Source organism: Numenius arquata, chromosome 10 (assembly GCF_964106895.1).
Source record: "Numenius arquata chromosome 10, bNumArq3.hap1.1, whole genome shotgun sequence".
Lineage (NCBI taxonomy): Eukaryota > Metazoa > Chordata > Aves > Charadriiformes > Scolopacidae > Numenius > Numenius arquata.
In genome coordinates this window covers 7667218-7690278 of record NC_133585.1, presented here as the reverse complement: position 1 = coordinate 7690278, position 23061 = coordinate 7667218, and the positions used below count along the sequence as shown (strand labels likewise).

At 36.4% G+C, this 23061-nt stretch overlaps 1 protein-coding gene across 12 annotated transcripts in view; it reads left to right on the top strand.

The window, feature by feature from the left end:
* The window catches only part of KCNMA1 (potassium calcium-activated channel subfamily M alpha 1), a 479530-nt gene extending 459260 nt beyond the window's left edge, over positions 1-20270 (top strand). For 5 of the 12 annotated variants that reach the window (XM_074155313.1, XM_074155311.1, XM_074155307.1 and 2 more), the window contains 5 exons: positions 137-267; positions 8675-8869; positions 10451-10569; positions 12084-12308; positions 20246-20270. In XM_074155313.1, coding sequence (XP_074011414.1) covers positions 137-267; positions 8675-8869; positions 10451-10569; positions 12084-12308; positions 20246-20270 — 695 coding nt within the window. Of the gene's footprint in view, positions 1-136; positions 268-8674; positions 8870-10450; positions 10570-12083; positions 12799-20245 lie in introns of those variants that run through there. The other 7 variants (XM_074155312.1, XM_074155310.1, XM_074155305.1 and 4 more) reach the window with 3 other exon arrangements.
* The last annotated feature ends 2791 nt before the right edge of the window (positions 20271-23061 follow it).

Sequence of the window (23061 nt, the reverse complement as noted above, 5' to 3'; positions counted from 1 at the left end):
TTCAGTGACGTCAAAGACACAAGTCTGTGTTTCCAGACATATGCCGTTTCTTTTTCTTTCTGACTGTGTAATGTGTGCGGTCTCATGCTGGTGACCCAGAAGCACCTTATGATTTTGTTATTATTATTATTTTCAGTAAATGATTCAAATGTTCAGTTCTTGGACCAAGATGATGATGATGATCCAGACACAGAACTGTATCTCACGCAGCCCTTTGCATGTGGAACTGCATTTGCTGTCAGTGTGCTGGACTCTCTCATGAGCGCAGTAAGCAAATAAAACCTTTTTCATTCCCTTCCATCAGACTTATTGTGAAAGAGTATGAAAGCATAGTCTTTTTTCCACAGGTAATCAGGAGAAGCAGCTTTTCTCTTAGATATCAAAAGACTAAGTTATTTTCTAGTTCGACACAGAGACCTTAAAACAACTGAGATATCTAGGACTACCATTAGTCCACAATTTTAAAAGCAAAGAGTCTCATGTCAGGCTTTAAGGATAATATTTTCCAAAAAATGTTTTATCTCCCCCCTGAAGCCCAGACCCAAATTCAGTGTGTTAGTCCCTATGCTCACCGTTCATGTCAGACAGCATCAACCGTGTTTTAAGCTTTTAATTTCCTGTAGCCATGAGCAATGCTCTGAGCACGAGTGCTGGGGGACGCTGACAGAACTATACGAAAGCCATTGTACACACCACGTGAACTCTACTTGTGTGAAGAGAGGTCATCATCTCTTTTTCACATGAATTGTCTTGTGAATCAAAACATAAGTGCATGCCAGAAACTACAGATGGTGGCCTTTGGTTACGTCTACATTAGGGGTTTTGGTTTGCAGCCGTAGCACAGTTTTGAAGCAAATACCTTGGTCATACTCCTTTTCATCCTCCTTTGCTTCATACTGGTTAGGTTTTCAGTCCAGTCTTGCCCTGTGTGAGCTGCACTTCTTTCAGAGGGACCTTAAGCTCTGCTAGATGTAGCAGGGACACAGTCTTTCTAAAATCTGTGCATAGGCTTTCTGAGCTCCCCATGGAATAAAGTTATAGTACTGGGAGTCATCTGTTGTAAACCACACATAATATTAGAAATGAGCAAACAGATTTCCTTAAAGGAACCAAGTCTGACCTTCACCTAAATGCAGAATGAAGCTTTTTGCTTTTAAGAAAAAAAATCACAGTGCTCTTTATTATTTGATGTTTTATTTGTATTTCATATTTATGTATCTGTATTTCATATTTTTATTCCCAGCTATATTCCTCATATGTTCCATCCACAAATGAATAACATCAGTCTACACTGATAAAATTTTATTCTAATGCAGCCTAGGACTCTGCAATAAACTCAGAAAATACTTTTTTTTAAAGTTCTTGGCCATATTTTGCAGACGTGACAAATTGAGAAAGCCTAAACAAGCACACTTAAACTCTGTACCTTCTCTAATTAAAATCTCTATGTATAAAATATTTAGCATTTTCACATTATAAATGGAAATAATTTCATATGAAGGTTCCAAATTGTTATACTGAGAACTGTTTATCTACTGACATTATTATCTAAATCAATGTCCCTGAATGAATTGTTCAGTATGGCACTTCCAGAATCTTGGAAAAACTAGGGTTAATTCTTCTGATTGCCACTGCATCACCACAAAAAGAGAATGTAATGTTGTGGACACCATTGCTTTCTTGTGCAAAGGTATATCATGTAGATAATAGTGAGACAATAAGAAGTATGTGGAACATGACTGTTCAGAAAATTTTACATGGAGCTCATCATATAATCCTCACAATATTTTTAGTCGTTTCTAGCTTTTATTAACTTTTACTTTTTGACAACATGCCCCTCCATTTCTGCAATTTCTTTCTTCAACAGAGTCTTTTTTTCAAACATTTTCAGATCTAAGTGGTCATATTATACGTCAGGGACAGTGCAGCCTGAAGCCAGAGAAGTAAATGTGATAACAAGAGTAGAAAATTCTAACTTAGAAAAAATACTAATCAAGAAGACAAGCCAAGGATTCAGTCAGTTAGAATTGTTCACCATCCTGTCTTTTCTTTTACCACTTTGCTGATGGGTGGCAACATTATTTTCTCTTTTATTCCTCAAAGACCTAGTAAAGAGTTGGAAAAGTACAATTCTTCCTGACCCTTCAGACAGTGGAAGATGTGTGAGATGTTTTCCCTATACTATCCCTATTCTCATGGGAAGGATGTATGCTCCTTTCACTTTGTTTCCAAGGAAAAGAGCGTTTCTCACACAAATTAATCTACTTGCAGCATATTATCTCTTTTGTTTTTCTAGAGCACACTTGGTTTTAGGGACCAGCATCTATTTATTCTGCCTAACTTCAAGTCAGTACCGCAAACTGCACCCAAAATCCTAACTCTATTGTGAGATCTGCAGTCATGCTTTCATCCTATTAATTGCACAGACATTCTGCAAGAAGGAAATAATTCACACTGTGCTGGCCTGTGCCAGCTCACTTTGAGAAAAGGATATAGTTCATTGTTCAATCCACTTAGTAATTCACAGGTTTTTATTGTAATTTTTATAGAATTTTTATGATTTCTGTTGATATCTCTGGCAAGCAAATTCCTCATAGGGGCTACCATACAAACATACAATGCATGAACTGCTACATTAAGAATGAATCTCTTCTCCCAGTAGTGTGGTTTGGTAGTAAAACAGGTGTAAGAAAGGTTAGAAAGTGGAATAATATCCATGCATACAGTATTCTTTCTGACCTGCAGGTAATTGAAACATACGTATAGATTTATGTATATGGAAAAAGAGGTACAAAATATATTTAAAATAATTTGCTAAAGTATCAGTTATTGAATAATAACAAACAGTTTTAATCCATGTTAAATTAATATTTTCTTTTATATAATGTTATTATTATAGAAGTAGTAGACTAAACCCTACTCATGAATCACAGATTAGAAAAAGTGTTATCACTTTCTGATTCACATCTGAATGCTGAAAATCATTGCGTTCTGCTAGTTTAGTGTTATTTCCTATAAGATGACAGTATTAGATATTTTAAATTTGAAATTGTTTGTTATTTTCTTATTTCAAAGATAAAAGGCTTAATGAAGTTTACTTTTCAAAATGCTATCTACAGGCTATCTACACGCAGTTTGTCTTCTGCAGCAAAGGCAATATATTCCACAAGCCTGTGATTCACAGTGTAGTAGTTTGAAGCTCATTGCTCAGAAGACAATAATGAGCTCAAAAACTGCATTGTCTTTTTGATGAGTTGGTAACAGTGGTCTCTCCAGGCTTCAGTTGAAGTGCATTATTGTACTCTGTGTGAAGACTGTAGGCATGGTTCATGTTTTATGTGTGGCAGTGGCTATTGTTAAATCATGCCAGCTAATCATTATTATGTCTTTGAAGAGACATCTACTGCCATCAGACACTTGAATGATATATTAATATTTGTTTTGTCATAGCATATGCAAAGCCAGGGAAAGAATACATGTAGTCTGTCAGTCACAAGGTGGCGCTGCTCCTGAATAGCAAAGCGCATTCGCATCGCCAAATTGAATGTGGCTAAAAACCATGGAATTGGAGGCATCTTTTAAATAATGTGGATGTTTTGTAAAAAGATCATCTTCAGCTATAAAAAAATTCACATGACATAGAATATCTTAAGAGAAGCAAATTTTGGAGGAGAAATACTTTTTCTTTTTCTGGGTCTTGTTGAGATAGTTATTCCAGAAAATCCTGTGTGTACAAGGAAACCACTTTTATCAAGGCACAGTACCTTCAAAGGTTTGAACAGTTGACCTGCAAGCCAAAGCTTCTCTGTTATTCCTTTTGGGGCTGAAGCTATGAGAACCACAGAAGTTCTGGCAGGTTGGCATCCCTCCTGTACACAGCGCTGACAATAGACTTGATGTACTGTCGGAGTGGTGCCGGTAGAGGCGACGATCTCCAGGGCCAGATTATACCGTTTAACATTCGATACCCTAGAATTTATTTCCCTGTGCTAGACCTTTAGGTCTTGATTTTTGTTCTATAGTACTAAATTCTACATTTTCTTTGTATAAATGAAAGTGCAGAATGGAAGACAATAGTTAAAAACAGTTAAAAATATCTTTTCAGTATATCCCTTAGTCAAGAGTTCTCCCTCAGGGATCTTCACAGTCTTATTTATACAGAAAAGAAACTGTTCAATCTGTGATGTATACATTTTGAAACACAAGACTATTTTTTGTGCAAATCTGTTCAGGGGATTAGCAAGCAGCATCTTGTAACCTAAAGTGTCCCAAACTTCTTTAAAGTTTGGACAATATTTTGAGAATCAATAGATTTTCAAACTGTGAAATGTTGTTATTTATTTTCTGCTGTTGATTCTGCCTCAAAGGCCCTTTTATTATTGGTATAAGTTAGTGACGTTAGCTCAGTCGTTCCTCAGGTTTGGATATATATTATTAATTCATCAGAGTTCCTCCAACTGAAAAAGAAGAACAAGTTAAAATATTTGTTTGAAAGTGCTGTTAAAAACTGCATGCAGTGGAGGAGGAGTTGTCTTAAAATAAATCCATATAAAACCACTAGTAAACACAAAAAAATGGCAGATACGACTTAGAAAATGACAATTTTGGAGTAATTATAAATGAAAGGCAAAGTGCTATTAAAGTTAAAGTAATGTTATTAAAAGATGTGCTAATTTTCAGTAAAATTTTCTGTTAAAGACCAATTAGTTCAAAAGGCTTGACAGCATTAACTGCAAAACATAAGCACTCTGGTAATTATACTTTAAAAAATGATTGAATAAACAGGAAAGCATCCCTGAAATGTTTGAAAGAGCTGCACTACAATTCTGGAGCACAGGCTAGGTGGCACTGCTAGCTCAGATATCTATGTCAGAATTTCCTTGCTATTTACCCGGTTTCAGTGTCTATGATGCATTTCTTTTTTTTTCTGGGTTTAGACTACACCTATTCCATATTCTCATTCTGGATGCCGATTATAGCGATGTCATACAGATGTCCAGTGTGGGGTTCAGTTAACAGCAGTAGCAAACAAGTATTTCTTCAGTTACGATTTTACAGTCAACAAAACAGCTACCATCACTGGAAAGTGTCTTGTTACTTTAAGCACAGCAGCACCTTTCCAAAGAAATTCTGTAGATCAGTTTCTTATAAGTACTGGCATATCCAGGCCAAGTACCCTCCCACAGAGCAAGTAGAAGATCACTCTCAAATTAATTTCAGTGTATTATTGTTCCAAAGGAAATGGATATCAGCTACTTCAGCTTTTCAGTGTCCCACAGTTCCGGACTGGCAAGAGGTAATGAGAGGAGTCTGATTTTTGTGACAATCGAAAGCATGGACAGAAGGGTTTTTCCTGAGGAGTGTTAAATATATTGGTACAGGAGGAAGCAACTCTATTTAGCAGAAGGTGACAAGTTACAACTTCCTATTCACCCATCCTTTCTTGCCTATGGTTGGGCATTTTCTGATTGGTTGCAATGTCCTGAAAGTTGGAATCTTTTCAGTCGTTGATGGCAAAAAACCAAAACCCATCATTTGGCTGCACTCATACATCTGATTAAATGGTGACGACTACATCAGTCATGGCATGAAACCCAAATTAAGCCATTGTTCCAAGATAAATGTTGCCTCCTTTGCTAATAAGTGTCTTAGCTTTGCCTTAACATTTGTCTAGCAGTGGGAGGCCTTTCTTTGGTGACAGCATTCTGTTCCATCAACAATAGATCTGATTCTTTTCTCATTTGCATCAGTTTCATAGTAGCGTATGGCTCCCAGGGTTACTCCTGGTTGGCACATGACATAAGTCAGAATTGGGCCCGTTATGTCTTAATTGCACTGGGGCTTGCGGGGGGAGGTATTTAATTTAATTGTATTTTATATATTTTTTTTTTATTAATGAATTTATGACAGGTGCCTGACGATACATTATTTTACTACTGCTTTCATTTCTCGGTTTAATATGAGATATGTAGTAAAATGAGTGATATGGCCACAGTATAATTTCTTAGTAGATCATGCTCTAGTGAGCTACAACTCAATTTATGATAAGGGGTAATTGTGTACTTGCACAGTACAGCTAAGACTGTATGTATTTAAATCTTGGATTCTGGCTATAGTTGCTATAATTTGAATTACAGAATAAAGAGAGAGAGAGAAACCAGTGAAGACTGGCCTAATGATACCTCCTCAAGAGTAATAAAATTATTAGTACAATTTTAGACTTTTGCATATTTTACCAATCACTGCAAGTCAGCAGTCTATAAAATCAGACTATTTTACATGAACCAGCATCCATCAGTCTTAGAACATGTCTTACCATAGTTGGCCTTATTGTAAACCAGACTTGAAATATCTGCCAGTAAAGCTTTAGTTTTGTTTCATGTTCTTCTATATTGATTTATAGATGTGAAACTGAGAACAGCATTTTTGAATAACACTGAATATCACTACTTAGAGAAGAAAAAGGGATCAAAAATACTGAATAAAAGGCTTGAGAAAAGATACTACTGCAGAAAATTATATACTTTTGTGAAGATGTGTGCTTCAAGTGCTATATAGAATATGTTGGAGCACATTTTACTGAAAGGGCTTTCCCAACTTCTACAATTGCAGTGCCTCCAACCGTTAGATCTGGCAAAATTTGGCTTTATATCCGTGAAACTGGTGTCAAGTGACATTTCTGCCTAACTGCAGGAGCAAAGAAATTGTGCTAATTATTTTAGTTTATTTTAGTTTAGTATACACTGGCAAAGGCTAAGGAAAGAGATTTTAATGCTTATTGTGAGTACTTCCATGTTGGAAAAGTATAGCACAGTGGGAAGAGTTGTCCAAGAGGGCAACTCTGATTCTCATCTCGGGGACATCAAGAAAGAAGTAACTGAAAAATAAACAATCATGCCTGAAAGTCTTCTCTGTCTCACCATGGAAATTCCTATTAAACATCATTTAGTCGCTCCAGACTTACAGTCCTGCAAGGGATCACACTGTTTTTTCTATACGTTAAGAAAGGTTTGAGTATTACACTTGAATTGTTACACAGTGCATCCACATATGTAAGAGCTGATTTGAGATTAGCTGGTGTTTTAGACTAACTGAACCTTCCTGAACCCCCTACTAATGTCAGACATCTCCTTACACTTTGTATTTAAAATATGTAGTGTCTTACCCAGCTAATTTAAAATAATTGGAGTTGATGAGATGCAAATATTTGCTTTAGGGCATGTATAACAATAACAATAACAATATGTTCCTCTCATTTTAATTTAATCAACAGGTGAATGGCATATATGCCTATGTAAATAACCAGAGAAGCTTGAAGTTACAAAACTTCAATGTAACAGTGAAAAACGTTGCTGCATAGAATTCATTTTCTCCTGTTTTATCTGTCATCTCAAGTGAACAATAAAACTGAAGTTTCATTATGCAAAGAAAGAATATCAAAGTAACATGGATAGGAAGCCTGTTCTGCTTTTTGATCTCAGGATAAAATATTTCAACCTGTACCTCAGTTTACGCATGTATTAAATACAATTACATTATGGAGATAGAGCAATGAATTGCATTGAAAAGTATTATTTAAAAAGTATTATCTTTGGACCACAAGCACTGTTTGAGAATTCAGTTGTCATTTTTACTTGGTTGGATTACAGACATTTGTTCCAAGTTCAACAAAAGTCCCAAATCTAGTAATGGAATCCAAAAATCCAGTAATGTCAATCCTGTGCACTCTGCAGCGAGCTCATTTCCTTCTCGTATGTCCCCCACACTTGCAAAGCTTCTGAAACCACAAACATTAGTGACATTGTAAGTGACGGCGTCTCCTTTTTTTGTTCAACATTATTTTTTGCCCACTACATTATATTGCTGATACTTAACTGAGTATCTCTGAACTACACCAGTATACTTTTAAGTGAACTTGAAAATCATTCATCTGGCATTAAATTAATATTTAAAATACCCATTGTTTGCCTGACAGACCAGCAATGCTACAGATGCTGGCAAAATGTCAGTGTGGAGTAAATCTTCCCTAATAAACCACACTTACCCTATACCCTAGAGTTTTTTAAAAGGACCACCAGGATCCCAAACTCATCATACATTTATCTGGAATGAACTCAAGATGTTTAATTGATACATGCTTATGTCTGAACACTGTCAAGTCTCGTAATAAGATGTTTAGTACAATACATCGGTTAGACTGCTAGAGTCCAGCCACAGTAATAAGTAATGACATTTGCAGCACAAAGGCAGCTCCCCAACGAATTGGTGACAAGAGTAAAAAGGCAATCTAGCCTGTGTAAGCTTTAAATGTGGTCTGAATTTTACAATTACATGTCCTAAAGCCCATTATTAGACATGAAGGCAATGAGAAGGAAAGCAGTCATTGCATCACTACTAACACCAATTATAGGAAACATAAATCATTCAAATTTTTGTACTTTAATAAAAATCAGCCTGAATTGGTGTTTAAAAGGAAGGATCTAGTATAGGAGCCTAATGGGATAGAAGAAAATAGAGTAATTGGAGGCTGCTGTCTTTTCACTTTCTATATAAAATTATTTGAAGAGACAGGCAAGAACTTTAAACAGCAGAAACCCAGAAAAGTTGTAATTTGGATGTCTTCAGTTGTGACTTTAATGGTGTTTGCTTAAAGAGCTTTCTTTTATCTCTGCAGACATACTTCAATGACAATATCCTCACACTGATACGGACATTGGTAACAGGAGGAGCCACACCAGAGCTGGAAGCACTGATTGCTGAGGAAAATGCATTGAGAGGAGGTTACAGCACACCCCAGACACTTGCAAACAGGGACAGGTGTCGAGTTGCTCAGTTGGCTTTGTATGATGGGCCATTCGCAGACCTAGGGGTAAGATCATGAGGGAAACGCAGGACCAAGGCTGGTCTGCAGTCTATTTGTTTTCTCTCAGACTGAATTAAAAACCTATCTTATTTCTATTGTTCAACTTAATAGGGCTTTTGGATCATTTGGCAATTTACAGCACAGGGCACCAGGTTTGCTCTCACCCTTTTTAAGAAGCTATATGACTTCCCAGGCTCCTTGCCTGAATATTCCAGGCAGAAAATCCTGTGGTCCTTCTCAGCTGTCGGCTAAAGAAATGAATGACTTGGATAATATAACCATTCTAATAATAATCCATTGCAAACATCAGCAATATCTATACCTTTGTTGTGTTTTAATAAGCTTATTTAGTCCTTCCATGGAGTTTCCAGTTCTTACTTAAAATATGCTTATTAGCTTGAAAACAAAGCTATAAGGTTTGTTTTCTGCTGTTTCTGGATGAACTGAAATTCTTGTGAAATCCTAATTTTTTGACATTTTGACTCCACTATCCAAAGAGTGAAGTAAAAAAAAATCCAAAACCAAAACCAAATTGACAAACCATCTTTAAAAAATGGTGCATTTAGATAAAGAAGTATCTAGAAATGTTTTCTGGACCAAATCTTGTAATCTTGAGGCAAATCCCAAAGCACCCACTTCGCTTTGGTGATGATAATGATGTAGGATTTGATATTTCTTAAATTAACCTTGTGCTCACCAGCTCCGTTCAAAACGAATGGAGCGACCTTCTTCACAGAAATGATAGGGAATCCCAGGTTAAGGATTAAGGGTCATGAGAATACACAGACAGAAGTAAACAGCGTTTTAGTTCATGCAGAAGTCCATTCATAGCTGAGACTAAGAGCTCATCAAAACACCTGGGCATATATGTGGTGTAACGTTTTCAGAAATAGAACAAGCAATACCAATCCTTCAAATGCTATTTCGCCAGAGCCTCACTTGCATTACGTTAGTGATGGTAGAATACATTAACACTTAAGAATCAATATTTTAGATATACAAATTATCAAATCTAAACTTTTTTTTTTCTTGCTAATCAAAACATGTTATATTATTTATGAAAAATGGCATACATTTCATCATTATTTTAAAGTGGGAGATGTTTTATTATCCATTTAACCCATCAGAACATGAATTTCTGTTGGGCTCCCCAGTGAATTTATTTGTCTAGATAACAGTATGGCTACTTCCAAAAAAGGGTCAAAAATACCAACAATTTTAATACCACAGTTAATGTAATTTGTAGAATATGCATTGTTTGGTACAAAAATTTGTATTTCCAGTTTAAAGCAAATCACTCACTGTTCCCAATTTCATGGGACCATCATTTCATGGACCAAGGCTCTGCAAAATAATGATCACTTTACATAATTACTTATTTGAAATAAAACTTTCAGATTATTCATTTCCTTGGGTAAAAAATTCTCCTTTGTGACAAACAACAGACTGTCTAAACATTGCCCTTTTTGTACGGGCTTATACTGAAAATCCTGTTCCCTGACATTGTGTTAACAGAGAAAAGAAAGGAAAAAAATGTGCTGTTATCTCTTTCTTTTTTTTTCTTTTTTTCCCTCTCCTTTCTCCTAGGATGGAGGTTGTTATGGAGATCTATTTTGTAAAGCACTGAAAACATACAATATGCTTTGCTTTGGAATTTATCGATTAAGGGATGCACATTTAAGTACTCCCAGCCAATGCACTAAACGGTAAGCCCAGTCTTTTAGAACATCTCTGCTTCACTGTTCTTCCGTCTTCTCCGTGAGGACGATCCCAGCACCTGTAATAAATCTAAAAAAGAGCTTACTCCATTTTTTACATAGCTGCCACAAAAGCTACTCTTTGAGGACTTCATGATGACTCTTTAGCTGAGTTTAAATCATAGGCTGGATATCATAGCATAAGTTTTCAGCTAATTTTAATTTAAAAATTTCATATTTCAGAACATATCTTTATCTTGTTTGATTTATGATGATCCACTGCTTGCATACAAGGAAAGGTCTTCAGTTTGCTTATATCAATCAGCTGTAAATTACTGGATGATACTTTAGATTATAGTACTTAGACTTTCTTTTTTCTGGATGCTCAGAAAATACTCCTGTGGACTTCCCATTGGTACTGTGTGTATCTAATAATAATTTCTTCCAGTAAATGGAAACCCTTCTCTTGGTAGGCTGCATTTTTACTTCAGCAGCACCAAGGCTGACCTCAGGGCTTTAAATAGAGCAGCCACATTTCCATCTTTGCAAACTGAAGGCCATTTAGCAGCTTACTTGAAATGTGTCTTAATTAAGTGCCTACTAGAAATACACACACAGACCCATACCAGAACTATCACAAATCTACCATCTGTTACTGTTTCATTCTCTACAAAAAGCATCATTATTGAGTGAACACGGCAATAAACAACCCTGCAGCCCACCAAAGCTGTTTCTTCTGTAAGGATTTGGAGAAATTGGGTAGAAAAAATTATTTTCAGTTTAGATTTGCACTGTACTTGCTATACTTGGGATTATTTGTTGGATTAATAAGTGACTTCTGTCCCTGAGGCAGATAAGCCAGATTTCTTATGAGCACTGGATTAATTTGGAAAGAAGTTGTGAGCTTCGTGATCAATTTTTACTCATTTCTGGCTTGGACAGAAAATTCCTATTGCCTTGCTCAAATATGTTTTTCACATATAAGAAAAAATTTAGCAGCAGGGTCTCTAAGCCCTTCCTGCCCTGAAAAGGAGTTAGTTGAAGGTGGGGTTTCAGTATTTAAATATTTAATAAATGTAAAGTAAATATGTAATTAAATATAACTGTCTAAAATCCTCCTCTCCCTGCTGTTCAGCCATTCTTTAAATACTATTGCTGGTGGGTATGTTACTGGTTTTTGTCAATATGTAAATCTGTTTGCTAGAGTCATTGCACTACAGTGCAGCTAGAGAAAGGAGAGTGATTTGTATGGTGTCTTCTCTGAAAAATCATGACATGACTCACTTGAAGAACATCCTACTCAGACACTATTCCCGTGCAACAGAAAACATACAAAAAGTGATGTCTGATGTAAGAAGGTCCTAAATTATAATGGGTATTATGAGAGCTAAAATTAGGTACACACTGAAGGAAACAGAAATGCAAAAATCTGGGCAAATGTTTATGATATAACAACTCTAGAATTTTTTTAAGTAAAAATCTAAACCTGCTTTCTCTTTCTTTCTTTCTTGCTTTCTTTCCAGTTATGTTATCACAAACCCACCGTATGAATTTGAGCTTGTGCCGACAGACTTGATCTTCTGTTTGATGCAATTTGACCACAACGCTGGCCAGTCCCGGGCCAGTCTTTCTCATTCCTCCCATTCCTCCTATTCTTCCAGTAAGAAGAGCTCATCAGCTCACTCCATCCCATCAACAGCAAACCGACCGAACCGCACCAAGACCAGGGATTCTCGGGAAAAACAGAAGTATGTGCAGGAAGATAGACTTTGATATGTGTACCTGCTCCCACTGTGTGTGAAACTTGCATTCACCACCCATTCTCCCCAGTTAATGTTGCCAGCAGTAATGTTCCCTGTTTTCCCATGGAGTTCTCCCTTTTTGTACACATATTTTGCATATGTATGACAGTGTGCATGTGATTGTCATTTTTATTTCACCACCATAAAACCCTTAAGCACAACAGCAACAAAGCAGACGGACCAAAAGTTATTTATGATGCTAGGGGAGAAAAAAAATTCTAAACCCATAGGCACACTGAAAACATAAATAACTCACTGCAGTTACTCTACATATCAGAAAGAGTATATTTAACATGAACACTTGCTCTTGATGTCAGAGTTACACAAAGAAAGTCATTTAGTGCAGAATTGTTGATGTATGTTGCAGTAGGTTTTTTTATATTCATATTTACAGGAGTTGTTACATTTATTTGAAGCTTATAAAACTAACCCATTTAAAAAAAAAAAAAAAAAACAAACAAAAAAACCAAAAAAATCCCCAAAACAAACAAAAAAACCCTACTGATTTTTCACTCTCAAAGCTTATATTGTACAGGGCTTACACTCTTTGTATAGATTATTGCTACGCACCTGCTTTATACCAAAGCAACATCAGGGACTTTTCTGCTTGTTTAAGGACTTTCTCTAAAATACTAGCCTTTTGGAGATAGTGTCTTTTCCCTTTAACACTGAAGTTGTCTGGGAATGGAGTTGTAAAACTCCAATGGTTTAATTTAAGTTTAGAAAGAGTCTAATTGCATATTAAATTATTATTCTGTCTATTTATACTGCCACATGAATAGCTATATTTTCTTTCACTTTTGACATTTGGGATAAAAAGCCATATGTATCATAAATATTGGATGTAAGTCATTAAAAACTGCCTTCCTGGGACTTTTACATCTTTAAAAGGTGAATTAGTCACCTTATGTACAGAATAAATAATGTTCAGAAAAGAGCAAGCATTTTTCTATGCTTAAGTATCAGATCTCAAGGGACTTTGTTCCTTTCCCCAGATGGTAGTTTAACTGTTCCAAGTCAGAGTGGTGGTATAAATCTTCCAACAAGAGTCCTAATATCTGAAGATCCTCCAGAAATCCTGCTCCATGTTCTAGCTGGTTCTTTTCCACAGGTGCTGCCAGTAGGCAGGAATACAGGGGAAGACAACTGAGTGCCTTTAAGGTTTCTCCCATTTGGGAAGAAAAGGTGCTGTGCCCTGGGCAGCTGATGAGCAGAACAAGAGGGCTGGGGTGGAAATATTCACTGTGCTGAGGCATCATGTTCTAGGCACTTGCCAGAGTCTTGCTCTTGCAGATTCTCACCAATGGCACACCTAGGCAAACAAAAATTGTGGCAGGGAACTAAAGAAAGTAGTGGAGAGGAACCTATCCTAGACAGCCATAGAAACGATACTTCAAGCTTGTTTTTTTAATTTCAAATGCCAGCCTTTTGAAATATAGAACTAGTACTAGGTGATACAAAGAGTTTTCCAGGGTAGGGAGGCCAGAAACACATATCACCTTCCCTGGCTACCCAGCAAGAAAGCATGCAGACAGAAAATAGATATTTGGATGTGGGAGTGATTAGCATTGTAACTGCCAACCCAGACAAGGTGCTTTTATGGTTAGTGTTGTTTTCTACCTTTCCCTTCCCCAAGCATGATAATTTTGAAGATTTGCTTGCTGTGTGAATTGACAATGAAGCCAAGCACTTTTACTGACAAAACCTGGAACAATATAAGTGGGCTACAGAAAGTACCACTGTGCAGTGTTAAGCATAATGATTGGAATACAGTATATATGTGTCTGTACATTCATATGCAGCTGTAAGTCCTATCAATGAAATATGTTGCAAATTACGGATGTTTCCCTACAAATGAGTCTATTACAGTTGCTCTTCATCATAAAGACAAATTAATGTGTTTCTTTTTGGAAAGAAAGTTATCATGTTTTGCCCCAAGAATATTTATTACTACAAGGATGTGCCAGTTAAAGTGCTCAACAGGAAATATGACAGTTTAAAAGCATTGTAAAACTTACATAGCTTACTTCTTTTTCTAAAGTGCAACAAGGATGAATAGAATGGGCCAAGGTATGACAATTAATGGTTCTGCATGACCTAGCAACTGCTGTGGGTTTCCTTCTATAACTTTGTCCTTGTGAAAACTTGTGAAATTAAAAAAAAAAATTAGTTACAAACTTTATTCAGTTATTGGTTTGTTTGTTTGGTTGATTGTTTTGTTGGTTTTCTTTTGCCTTTTTTTCCCTCCAAACCAGAAGTAAAACTGGCTGCTGCTGCTGCTGCTGCTGTTGCTCAACCCTGTTTTATTTTTTATCCTCTCATCTGCTTGCCTTTCTAATTGCACGTGTCCTTTTGGAAACACCCAGGTTCCTGCCCAATGAAGATGCCTACCCTGGTGCAGACATTACTTTAATTTCACATTCCTCATTCCAACTCCTTTCCTGCTTTCCCCTCCCTACTGCCCTGTCCCCTGTGTATGTTCATGAGCATCTTTTTATGTTGGCAATATTGACTGAAGATAGTCGAGAACAGTTATGCATTTTGGAAGAATGTTAATGGCTTTGACACCAAAATGCTTTTCCATTAATGTTTTATCTGCTTTCCATTTAGCAGAGGAAGGAAGGGTGTTAATATGAAGCCACTTGTCACACACTACATAATGATTTTATCCAAAAAAATAGTATTTGTATAACTGCAGCTCAAAGAGAAAAAAATATAGACAATGTACATTAGAGAAGCGACTTGTTTATTTTGTGAGCAATGGAAGAGGATTAACTAATATGAATGAAAATCTGAATTCTTCAAATCATATTGAGTTCTAATTCTTCTCCGTCATCTGTCCTAAAGTCAGAAGTCTCAAAGTTTTGACTTTTAGTTATACCATGTGCAATTTTCACTGCTAACTATAGCCAAATTTATCAAATAGTTTATTAAAGTGATGAAGATTTTCTGATATGGATATACTAATGAAATTGGGAAGTTGGTCATTACAAGTAGAGGAATGTTTAAATCAACTATGTTATGTTGTCAACATTTTTTATCTTGCAAAGTAACAGGAAACCTCCCATTTGTTTGGAAACCTATCCCGAATCAAACATTCTCAGTAACTACCCTCATTAGTTTTTGAAAGTGTAAAAGCAACACTAATGTCAAGAGGTGACATTTTAGAGCTTTAAATGGGAGTCCTGACACTTTTAGCAGTCCCAGCATGGTTTCAACAATAGAAACTAGGTTCTTAGTAACTTCGTTGGTCTGAGTATTGACAGAAAAACACGTCTAGCAAACCTGCAGGTTCTTGCCATGGGTTCCCACTGGCCTAAACTGGCAGAGTCAGGCATGTTCCAGTGAAAGTCCCGTTGTCAAAAGTAAGGCTTTTGCTAGCTTAAAAAATTAAAAATCAACAAGAGCATGTCCTGAATAGCATTTTTGTCCCCAAACTTTCGTTTCCTTGAAGCAAAATAAAGAACTTCGTAGAAAGTAGGAATAGTTTCTTCTCTCCCTGTACATTACTTAATGCCTGCTACATGTAAAATATTCATCTGCCAAACAAAGAATTGCTGAGGAGGTGGGTGGAGAAACTTTCGTTACTTTTTTCTCATGCAGGAAGAAATTGTATGAGAGAATTTTCAGCTTAGCTATAAGACAAACTGCTTGTATGGTGGGGGGAGGCACACAAACACATACATACAGACTCATTTGAAACTGCAGATGTCAAAGAATTAAAAAATGCACGTTTAAAACAATTGTAAGGTAACCTGGGATTATGGTTAGAATACAGATTTAGTAAAATTTTGTGTCATGTTTAGCTAGTGCTTTCTTTGACTCTGCTCAAAGAGAGGGTCTTTCACAGTGACATTTATTCGAACATGATTAGTCAGTCCAGAATTAATGACAGAAATTTTAAAGCACTAGAACAATAAATCTGTTGGAGAGAATTGCTAGAGTCTTACACAAGTTGGAGAAATCTTTATTTTGATAATTTTACTTTAATTATTTATATCTTTTTATGCTGCAGGGAACAGTCTTACACAAGATGTTAATTTTTATTTATTTGTAATAAGAGCATGATGCCTTTAGAACCTTCATGGATGCACTGGGATACTGATAACTCATTGCAAACACAGGTGCTTGAGAGGAAAGTAAATGTTTTCTGCTTTCTGATACATGAGGTTACTTAACTGTTCCAACATCTCTCTCAGGTGATGCTGTCAAAAACAAACCCATCAAATAGTGGGAGTCTCTCAGGGACTCTCTTGAGCAGCTCTTAAAAAAAAAAAAAAAAGAAAAAAAACCACAGCAGAAAACCATGCCAGTTCTGATTATAGTGTAGAAACACATATGGTAAGGATCAATATGCATATGCCAAAAGGGAGAGAAACAGACCGAACATGACAGAGAACTAAAAAAAAGTTGTTGAATATAACAATGTATGAAGACTTAAAAAAAAATTTTTCTGGACTGATTTAAAGGAAAGAGTAAGTAGTTTGTTTACGATACATATAAATCTATGCTATGCCTATGGAAGACATATCAAAGTCATAACAAAAAAGATTGAAAAGTGTGTAAGAGATTCAAGAAGGACATTTAGTAGCTGGGAGGAGAATTTCTTAGTGGCCAAGTGTAAAGATGAGGAGTGTCAAGCTCACATTTCAAAGGTAAGTGTAGAGGTTGATGGACTTTCACAGAAGATTCATCATTATGTGGTCAAAGACAATTTTAAGAGCAGAAAAGGAACAAGAAAGCTATAAAGCTGGGTCCAAGCATTTGCTGCTGGAGATGATAATGCCTGGACCAAGGTTTCAGCACTGGTGAAAAGAAATTTAAGCAGCAAAAGAAATTAGATTCTACCACTTTCTGCATTTATTATTTATTTTCTGTATTTATTATTTGGCAAGTAAAGGCAAAAAAGAGACTTGATGGTGTCTTTTTAAAGATCATCTCCCTGGATATGAGTTTTATTGTAAAGATTAAGATATAAATAATTGCCTTGTTTTGAAAATTCCAGGGCAAGCAGGGGAGATGGAAATGCTTTACACTGGGAAATACAGTGCTGAGGAATACAGTGCAGTTCATCCCTAATCCTTAGTAATCATGCTGTTCTCCCGTTTCTTGCTATGAGATTGAATTAACTTGCACCAAGTTCTGTCTGTAAGGAAAGTTTGTGCACCATATGTTAAAAAAGAAGGTAGAGATAAAAGTTCACGGTGCTTAGCTTCCCTCAAAATCGTTTTAAACACAAACCATTAGAAAACTGTTAGTTTGAAATTGTTTATGTGATTTTGCAAGGCTTTTAAAACATGATAACCATCACACTTTACACCTCTCTGAAAGGTTAGTTTAATCGTAGATCACATAAAATTGGTTTCCACAAATGCATAATGGTTCATGTGTCACACTTGAACTAAATGGTTTTTTAAATGGAGCTGAAATTATTTTGATGTGTACGCATTCCCAGATTTTTTTTTCCTACAACCTTTCTTAAACCAGCCCCCATCAGGAACCATTCCCTTAAAGTTTCATTAATAATTCAGATGTTCTGATGACTTTAAAAGATCTATGGAATTGAGGCTTTTTTTTTTTTTTTTAACTGCTTGACAAAAAGATAAATGAATGTAGAAAGAAGCGGTAGGAGTCTGGCAAGCTGTAGATCATCTCTGAACAGATTGTAACTTTATCATTCTGTCAGGAAGAATAATTTAAAGCACTTAATCAGTTAGCTTCAGTGTGCAGGATGTAACATTATGAATTCCTATCGTCCAATCTGTTCAAATCAAAGGGAACTTAATTATAATAGGTAAGAGAGAGAGAGACAGAGAGATGGGAGATTGAACATTGTTCAGACTCAGGCAACTTTAAGGGGGCAGGGAACTATTTACCCTGGTTTCAAATGAGTAAGATATTTTAAAAAGAAGTAAAATACATTTTAGCAAATGGCAAGAAAAACAGCACAGTAGTTGTGTTGTAATAGGTGTAAACACCTTCAGTAATAAGAAGCGACTAATGATTAGCGTAAGTACAGGTAACAAATGTATCTGAAAAAAAACCCCAAGATGGATGGAACCCTCATAAGTTTGGGGTTTGTTGTTGGGGAATCAGGGGGTGTTGGATGTAGATGCTTAAAATCCATATCAGGTGTTTAAATTTCGTCTTCACAAAAGTGACTGAGAAGTCTAGTATTTCTGGAAATCAATCCACCTCTTTAGATGCCCTACCTTTGAAGCTAGTTGTTTATTCTTACGTGTTTATGCCCAGATATTTGTCCTTTATTCTTCCTGGTCTTCCAGTTTCTATTCTGTGCTTCACCTCCTGAGCTTTTGTGCTCAATCCTTGGGTTTCCAAGGTGGAGTTTGCTTTGCTTATTTTTTTTTTTCAATTTATTTATTTATTTATTTATTTATTTAAAATTAGTACTCCTTCCACTCCTGCCCTGATTCCAACCCAGATGTGGCAGCATTTCAGTGGTAAGAAAAAGTGGCAGTTTGTATGATGCGAGACACTGAAGCTTCTGAAGCATTTTGGGTTCCCCATTAGAATGACTACTGCATACATGTAAGAGCAGTAGCTCTGATGTGCCACACGTTAAACGTTGCATATAATAATGAAAATGCCCCAGTTGCAGAATCCCATCGCCAGAACCGTGTGCCCTTTGCTCTGCACACCCACCTCTGGAATTCGGGAGCAGAGGGTGAGAATGGAGATGCCTGTTCACAAAAGCTGTCAAAGCACAAGGACCTAATGGCCATGAGGCACTTTAACACCAGGAGTTTCTAAGTCTTTGAATGGAGTTATCTTGTAAAGCTGCACACCTGTAGTTAAGAAATGACAGCAGTTATTGCTCTCTAAAGAGAGAATACTTTTGATTATCTTTTTTCTTTTGTGAATTTTAAGATGTTTTTGTCCACATCTGCCTACGAACCATGCAATATAGTGGTTACAATCACAAGCAGCTGGGGACTGGTGGCAATGCTGCAACCTCTCAGCATCCTCACTCCCTCCCACATTGCTCCCAGCCCATCTTAAATCAGTACCATAAAATTCTTCCTATGTTCATGGAAACAGACACTGCCCAAAGATACAAAAAGAACAGCTTCCCTTCTAATCTTCCTTTAAGTCCTTGCTTATTTTGCCCTGCTGTCACGTATCACTACCAATCCATTCAGGATTAACTCGAGTCCTTACTACAGCCATCTGAGCATCAGGTATGTTCCATATCCCTTCCGAAACTGGAGGGTTCAGCAGCACCCAGGCAGCCAGGTTGCTAAGTAGCAAATAATGGCCATTCCATGCAGGAACACAGCCATCTGGCAGCATGAATGCAAGCCCTATTTCTTCTAGCACCAACTTTACATTCTCCTGCACGATTTCTGAGCCAGAGGCAGCGACCACCCCGAGGCTGAAATGGTTCAGAGAAGCCCCTGACTCTTTAGGTGCTCCTCTCCATATGGACTCATGTGCCCTTTTCTGCATTACCCTTACCCCATCTGCTCTTCCTGGCTTCTCAGTTTAGCCCTTTATTTGTATCATTTTTTCAATAAATGATTCAGAGGGTGTTCACCTGAGCATGAAAGAAAAAAAAAAGAGCTCCCTTGCATTCCACAAGCAAACTAGCATATTGACAGTTTTCTTCAGCTTCTACTATCAAATCTGCAAACATGTCATCCTCCTTTCATGAAAAGTATTTTCAGAGGTATAAATCTAATGCACTGTACTGCTTGTAATTAGTCAAAGTCACCTTCTATTGATTGCTTTTTCTCTATAAACCTTACTGACTCCTTCCCCCTCCTTTTTATTTCTTTTTTTTTATGTTTATGTGTATATGTGCTTCACTAATTAAAACTCTCATTTTCCCTCCTTATTCTGTCTCTACCCATTTTGCTCTTTAGCAGAAAAGAAATGGTTTACAGATGAACCGGATAATGCCTATCCCAGAAACATTCAAATCAAGCCCATGAGCACTCACATGGCCAATCAGATCAATCAGTATAAATCGACAAGCAGCTTGATACCACCAATCAGAGAAGTTGAAGATGAATGTTGACTCCTTCGAGGCCAGAACTATTTTTTTAAAGCCTGACAAACTTCATGAATGGTGATGTGACATTTATTCCTCTTACATGCTGAACCACTGGTGGAGAAGTTAAGAAAGGCAAGCTTAATGGGAAAATAAAGTAGACAGATCTTTGTTTGTCTGCCTTTAATATTGCTTCCACGTATTTTGGAAAATATTTCATTTATAAATGAACATAATCAAAACTAGTCATGTATAGCCTCTAGCATTTTAAATTATTTTTATTTATTAGAAAAAAATATATTTTTCTTTTTTTTCATTGTCAAGTATTTTCCCTTAAAAAAGAAAAAAACTGCAGATGTGGCCAGACTCCTAAGAATTTAAAAAAACAAACCTCAGTTTTTGGCTTCAAGGAGAATGATGGTCACAGTTATAAGGACATGTAGTTAAGGGAGGCAAATGATATATTTACAAAAATTAAAAAAAAGGTCCAACTTGTATTTTAGTAAATCAAAAAAAAAAAAAAAAAAAGAAAAAAAAGAACAGATCACCAAAATGTTTCTTTACTGGAGGATGTGTATTTTGTTCAGCATTGACACCAGCTCTTAATAAACTGAACTTATTTATTTTCAAAGTTGAAAGTCATATTTTTGTACATGTAACTTTCTTCTGAAATATTCTTTGTTTTATTACCATATATAGATCACCTTAGTCACCAGTTATGTTAAGGTCCACTAACTAACACACACACACACACACACAGAGTGTCCCCTCCTCCCTCTACGTGCACACACACACAAGCCCAGAATCCTCAATAACTTTCTGTGACACCAGAGTAGTGAAAATCACTACCATAAACCTAGGGCCAAGTAGATCAGGTGCTCATAGGCAGCACTTGCTATAAATGGCAAATCTGGCAATTCCACGCTGCTTCCCATTAGCCATTTGCCTAATTTCAGGAAGGCGAGCTCGGCAATTCCTCTTCTTTTGCCACGTATTACAGTGCTTTAATCCAGAGTGCATAAATAGTGCATGAAATCATGTTATAAACCTTCTCATCTACCATATTTTGTTGGTTCCTTACTTCAAAAGTGCTGATGGCCCTACATCAGGTTTGTTTATTTGGTTCAGATTTTTCCTGGTATGCATAGAGGTTTAGCTCCAGATCTTTGCACTTTGGTGACAGCTCATAACTTAGTAAAAGGCACACTGAACCTCCTTTTGGTGAGTTCAGCTCAGGATAAAAACTGGTTTAGCCTCAGCCCTATATTCTCACAACATGCTGGTCTCAGTTAGTTCCTGCACCAAGCAACATCTTATTCTACCAGGGTTTTTTTATTATTTTTTTTTTTTTTTTTTTTTTTTATTTTCACTTTGCTGGGACACCACACATAAAAGTACAGTAATAACCAAATCAAAATAAAAGTAATGAATGTATTTATTATGATAATTTACAAAAGGCCTTTGATGGGTGCCTTTTGTGTCAGCAGTTTCACAAAGTTGCCAACAAGCTTTATAGCCATCAGACAAAAATGTGATGTTTCATATCTGTGCTGCAGTATCTATCCACCCAAGCATTTGATGTTCTAAATGATTTAGTAACTCTCTCTATCTCAAATTAGCAACATCTGACACAATTGTGTGAATAAAAAAAAAAAAAAAGAGAAAAGGCTGTGCTAATAAGGATTAAAAAAAAAATCATAGGACCCAGTCATCAGGAAAGGCAGGTTTCATTGTGCAAGTAAACTTTAGGCTTTGTAACTTTGCAGAATTGTTAAACACCACAATAAAACATACTGTGGTACTTCTATCATTAGAGAAATATCAGTGAATCAAACAAAGCAGATGAATTTATTGTGAAAACAATGATGTCCACTATATAATCCAACATTTAAGCTAAACTATCTCAGCTTTAATGTTTGTCCACTGGCTGCAGTACAACTATAACCATACTAACACCTAATAGGCTTTATTCTGGAGTGACTTCTTGGACTGTGACTACTTTGTTGTTACATTTTGTAGAATAGCTATTTAAAGACAATAACAAGAATTGTTAATACAGTATCTGTAAAATTGGATTGTTTAAAATATTTCACTCTCCTACAAAGTAACAAAACGATTTAAGCAGTTTTCCATTATTATTTAGACCACTTTAACCCATTTCACAGTCCCCAAAACAGAAGATGATTCTGGTGAGTTCTTCCGATCTCTGCTGCTTCAGCTAGTGACATGTTATAATCTGCATCCAGTTTCTGCATTGGGTCATGTTAAGCCTTTACTTTGAAGTCAGTGCTCCTTTTTCATTTATGAACCGTGATCATATTATAACCGGGGTCAAAAAAGCTGGTCCTGAGTACAGGAGAATTTTTGAAATTTCTGTTGAACTTCACCAAGTACATGTGAATATTTTTTTTATTTTCATAGAAGACCGTTGTTTATTGTCAGGGCATAGAACATTATATCTTATACTTTACCATATACAGTGCCATTTCTGAGTGTCCTTCCTTCAGAAGTGGGCATTCACTGGATAAAACACAGTAATGAATCAAATACGACACTCCTACATAGCTAAGGTTTGTGTGTGTCTCTGTCCAGTTTAACTACTGTCACACCCAAAAATACCATGCTGCCAACTGTACATAAATAAAGGACAAGATCTGAATACACTCATGCACACGTAGTTCCATACGT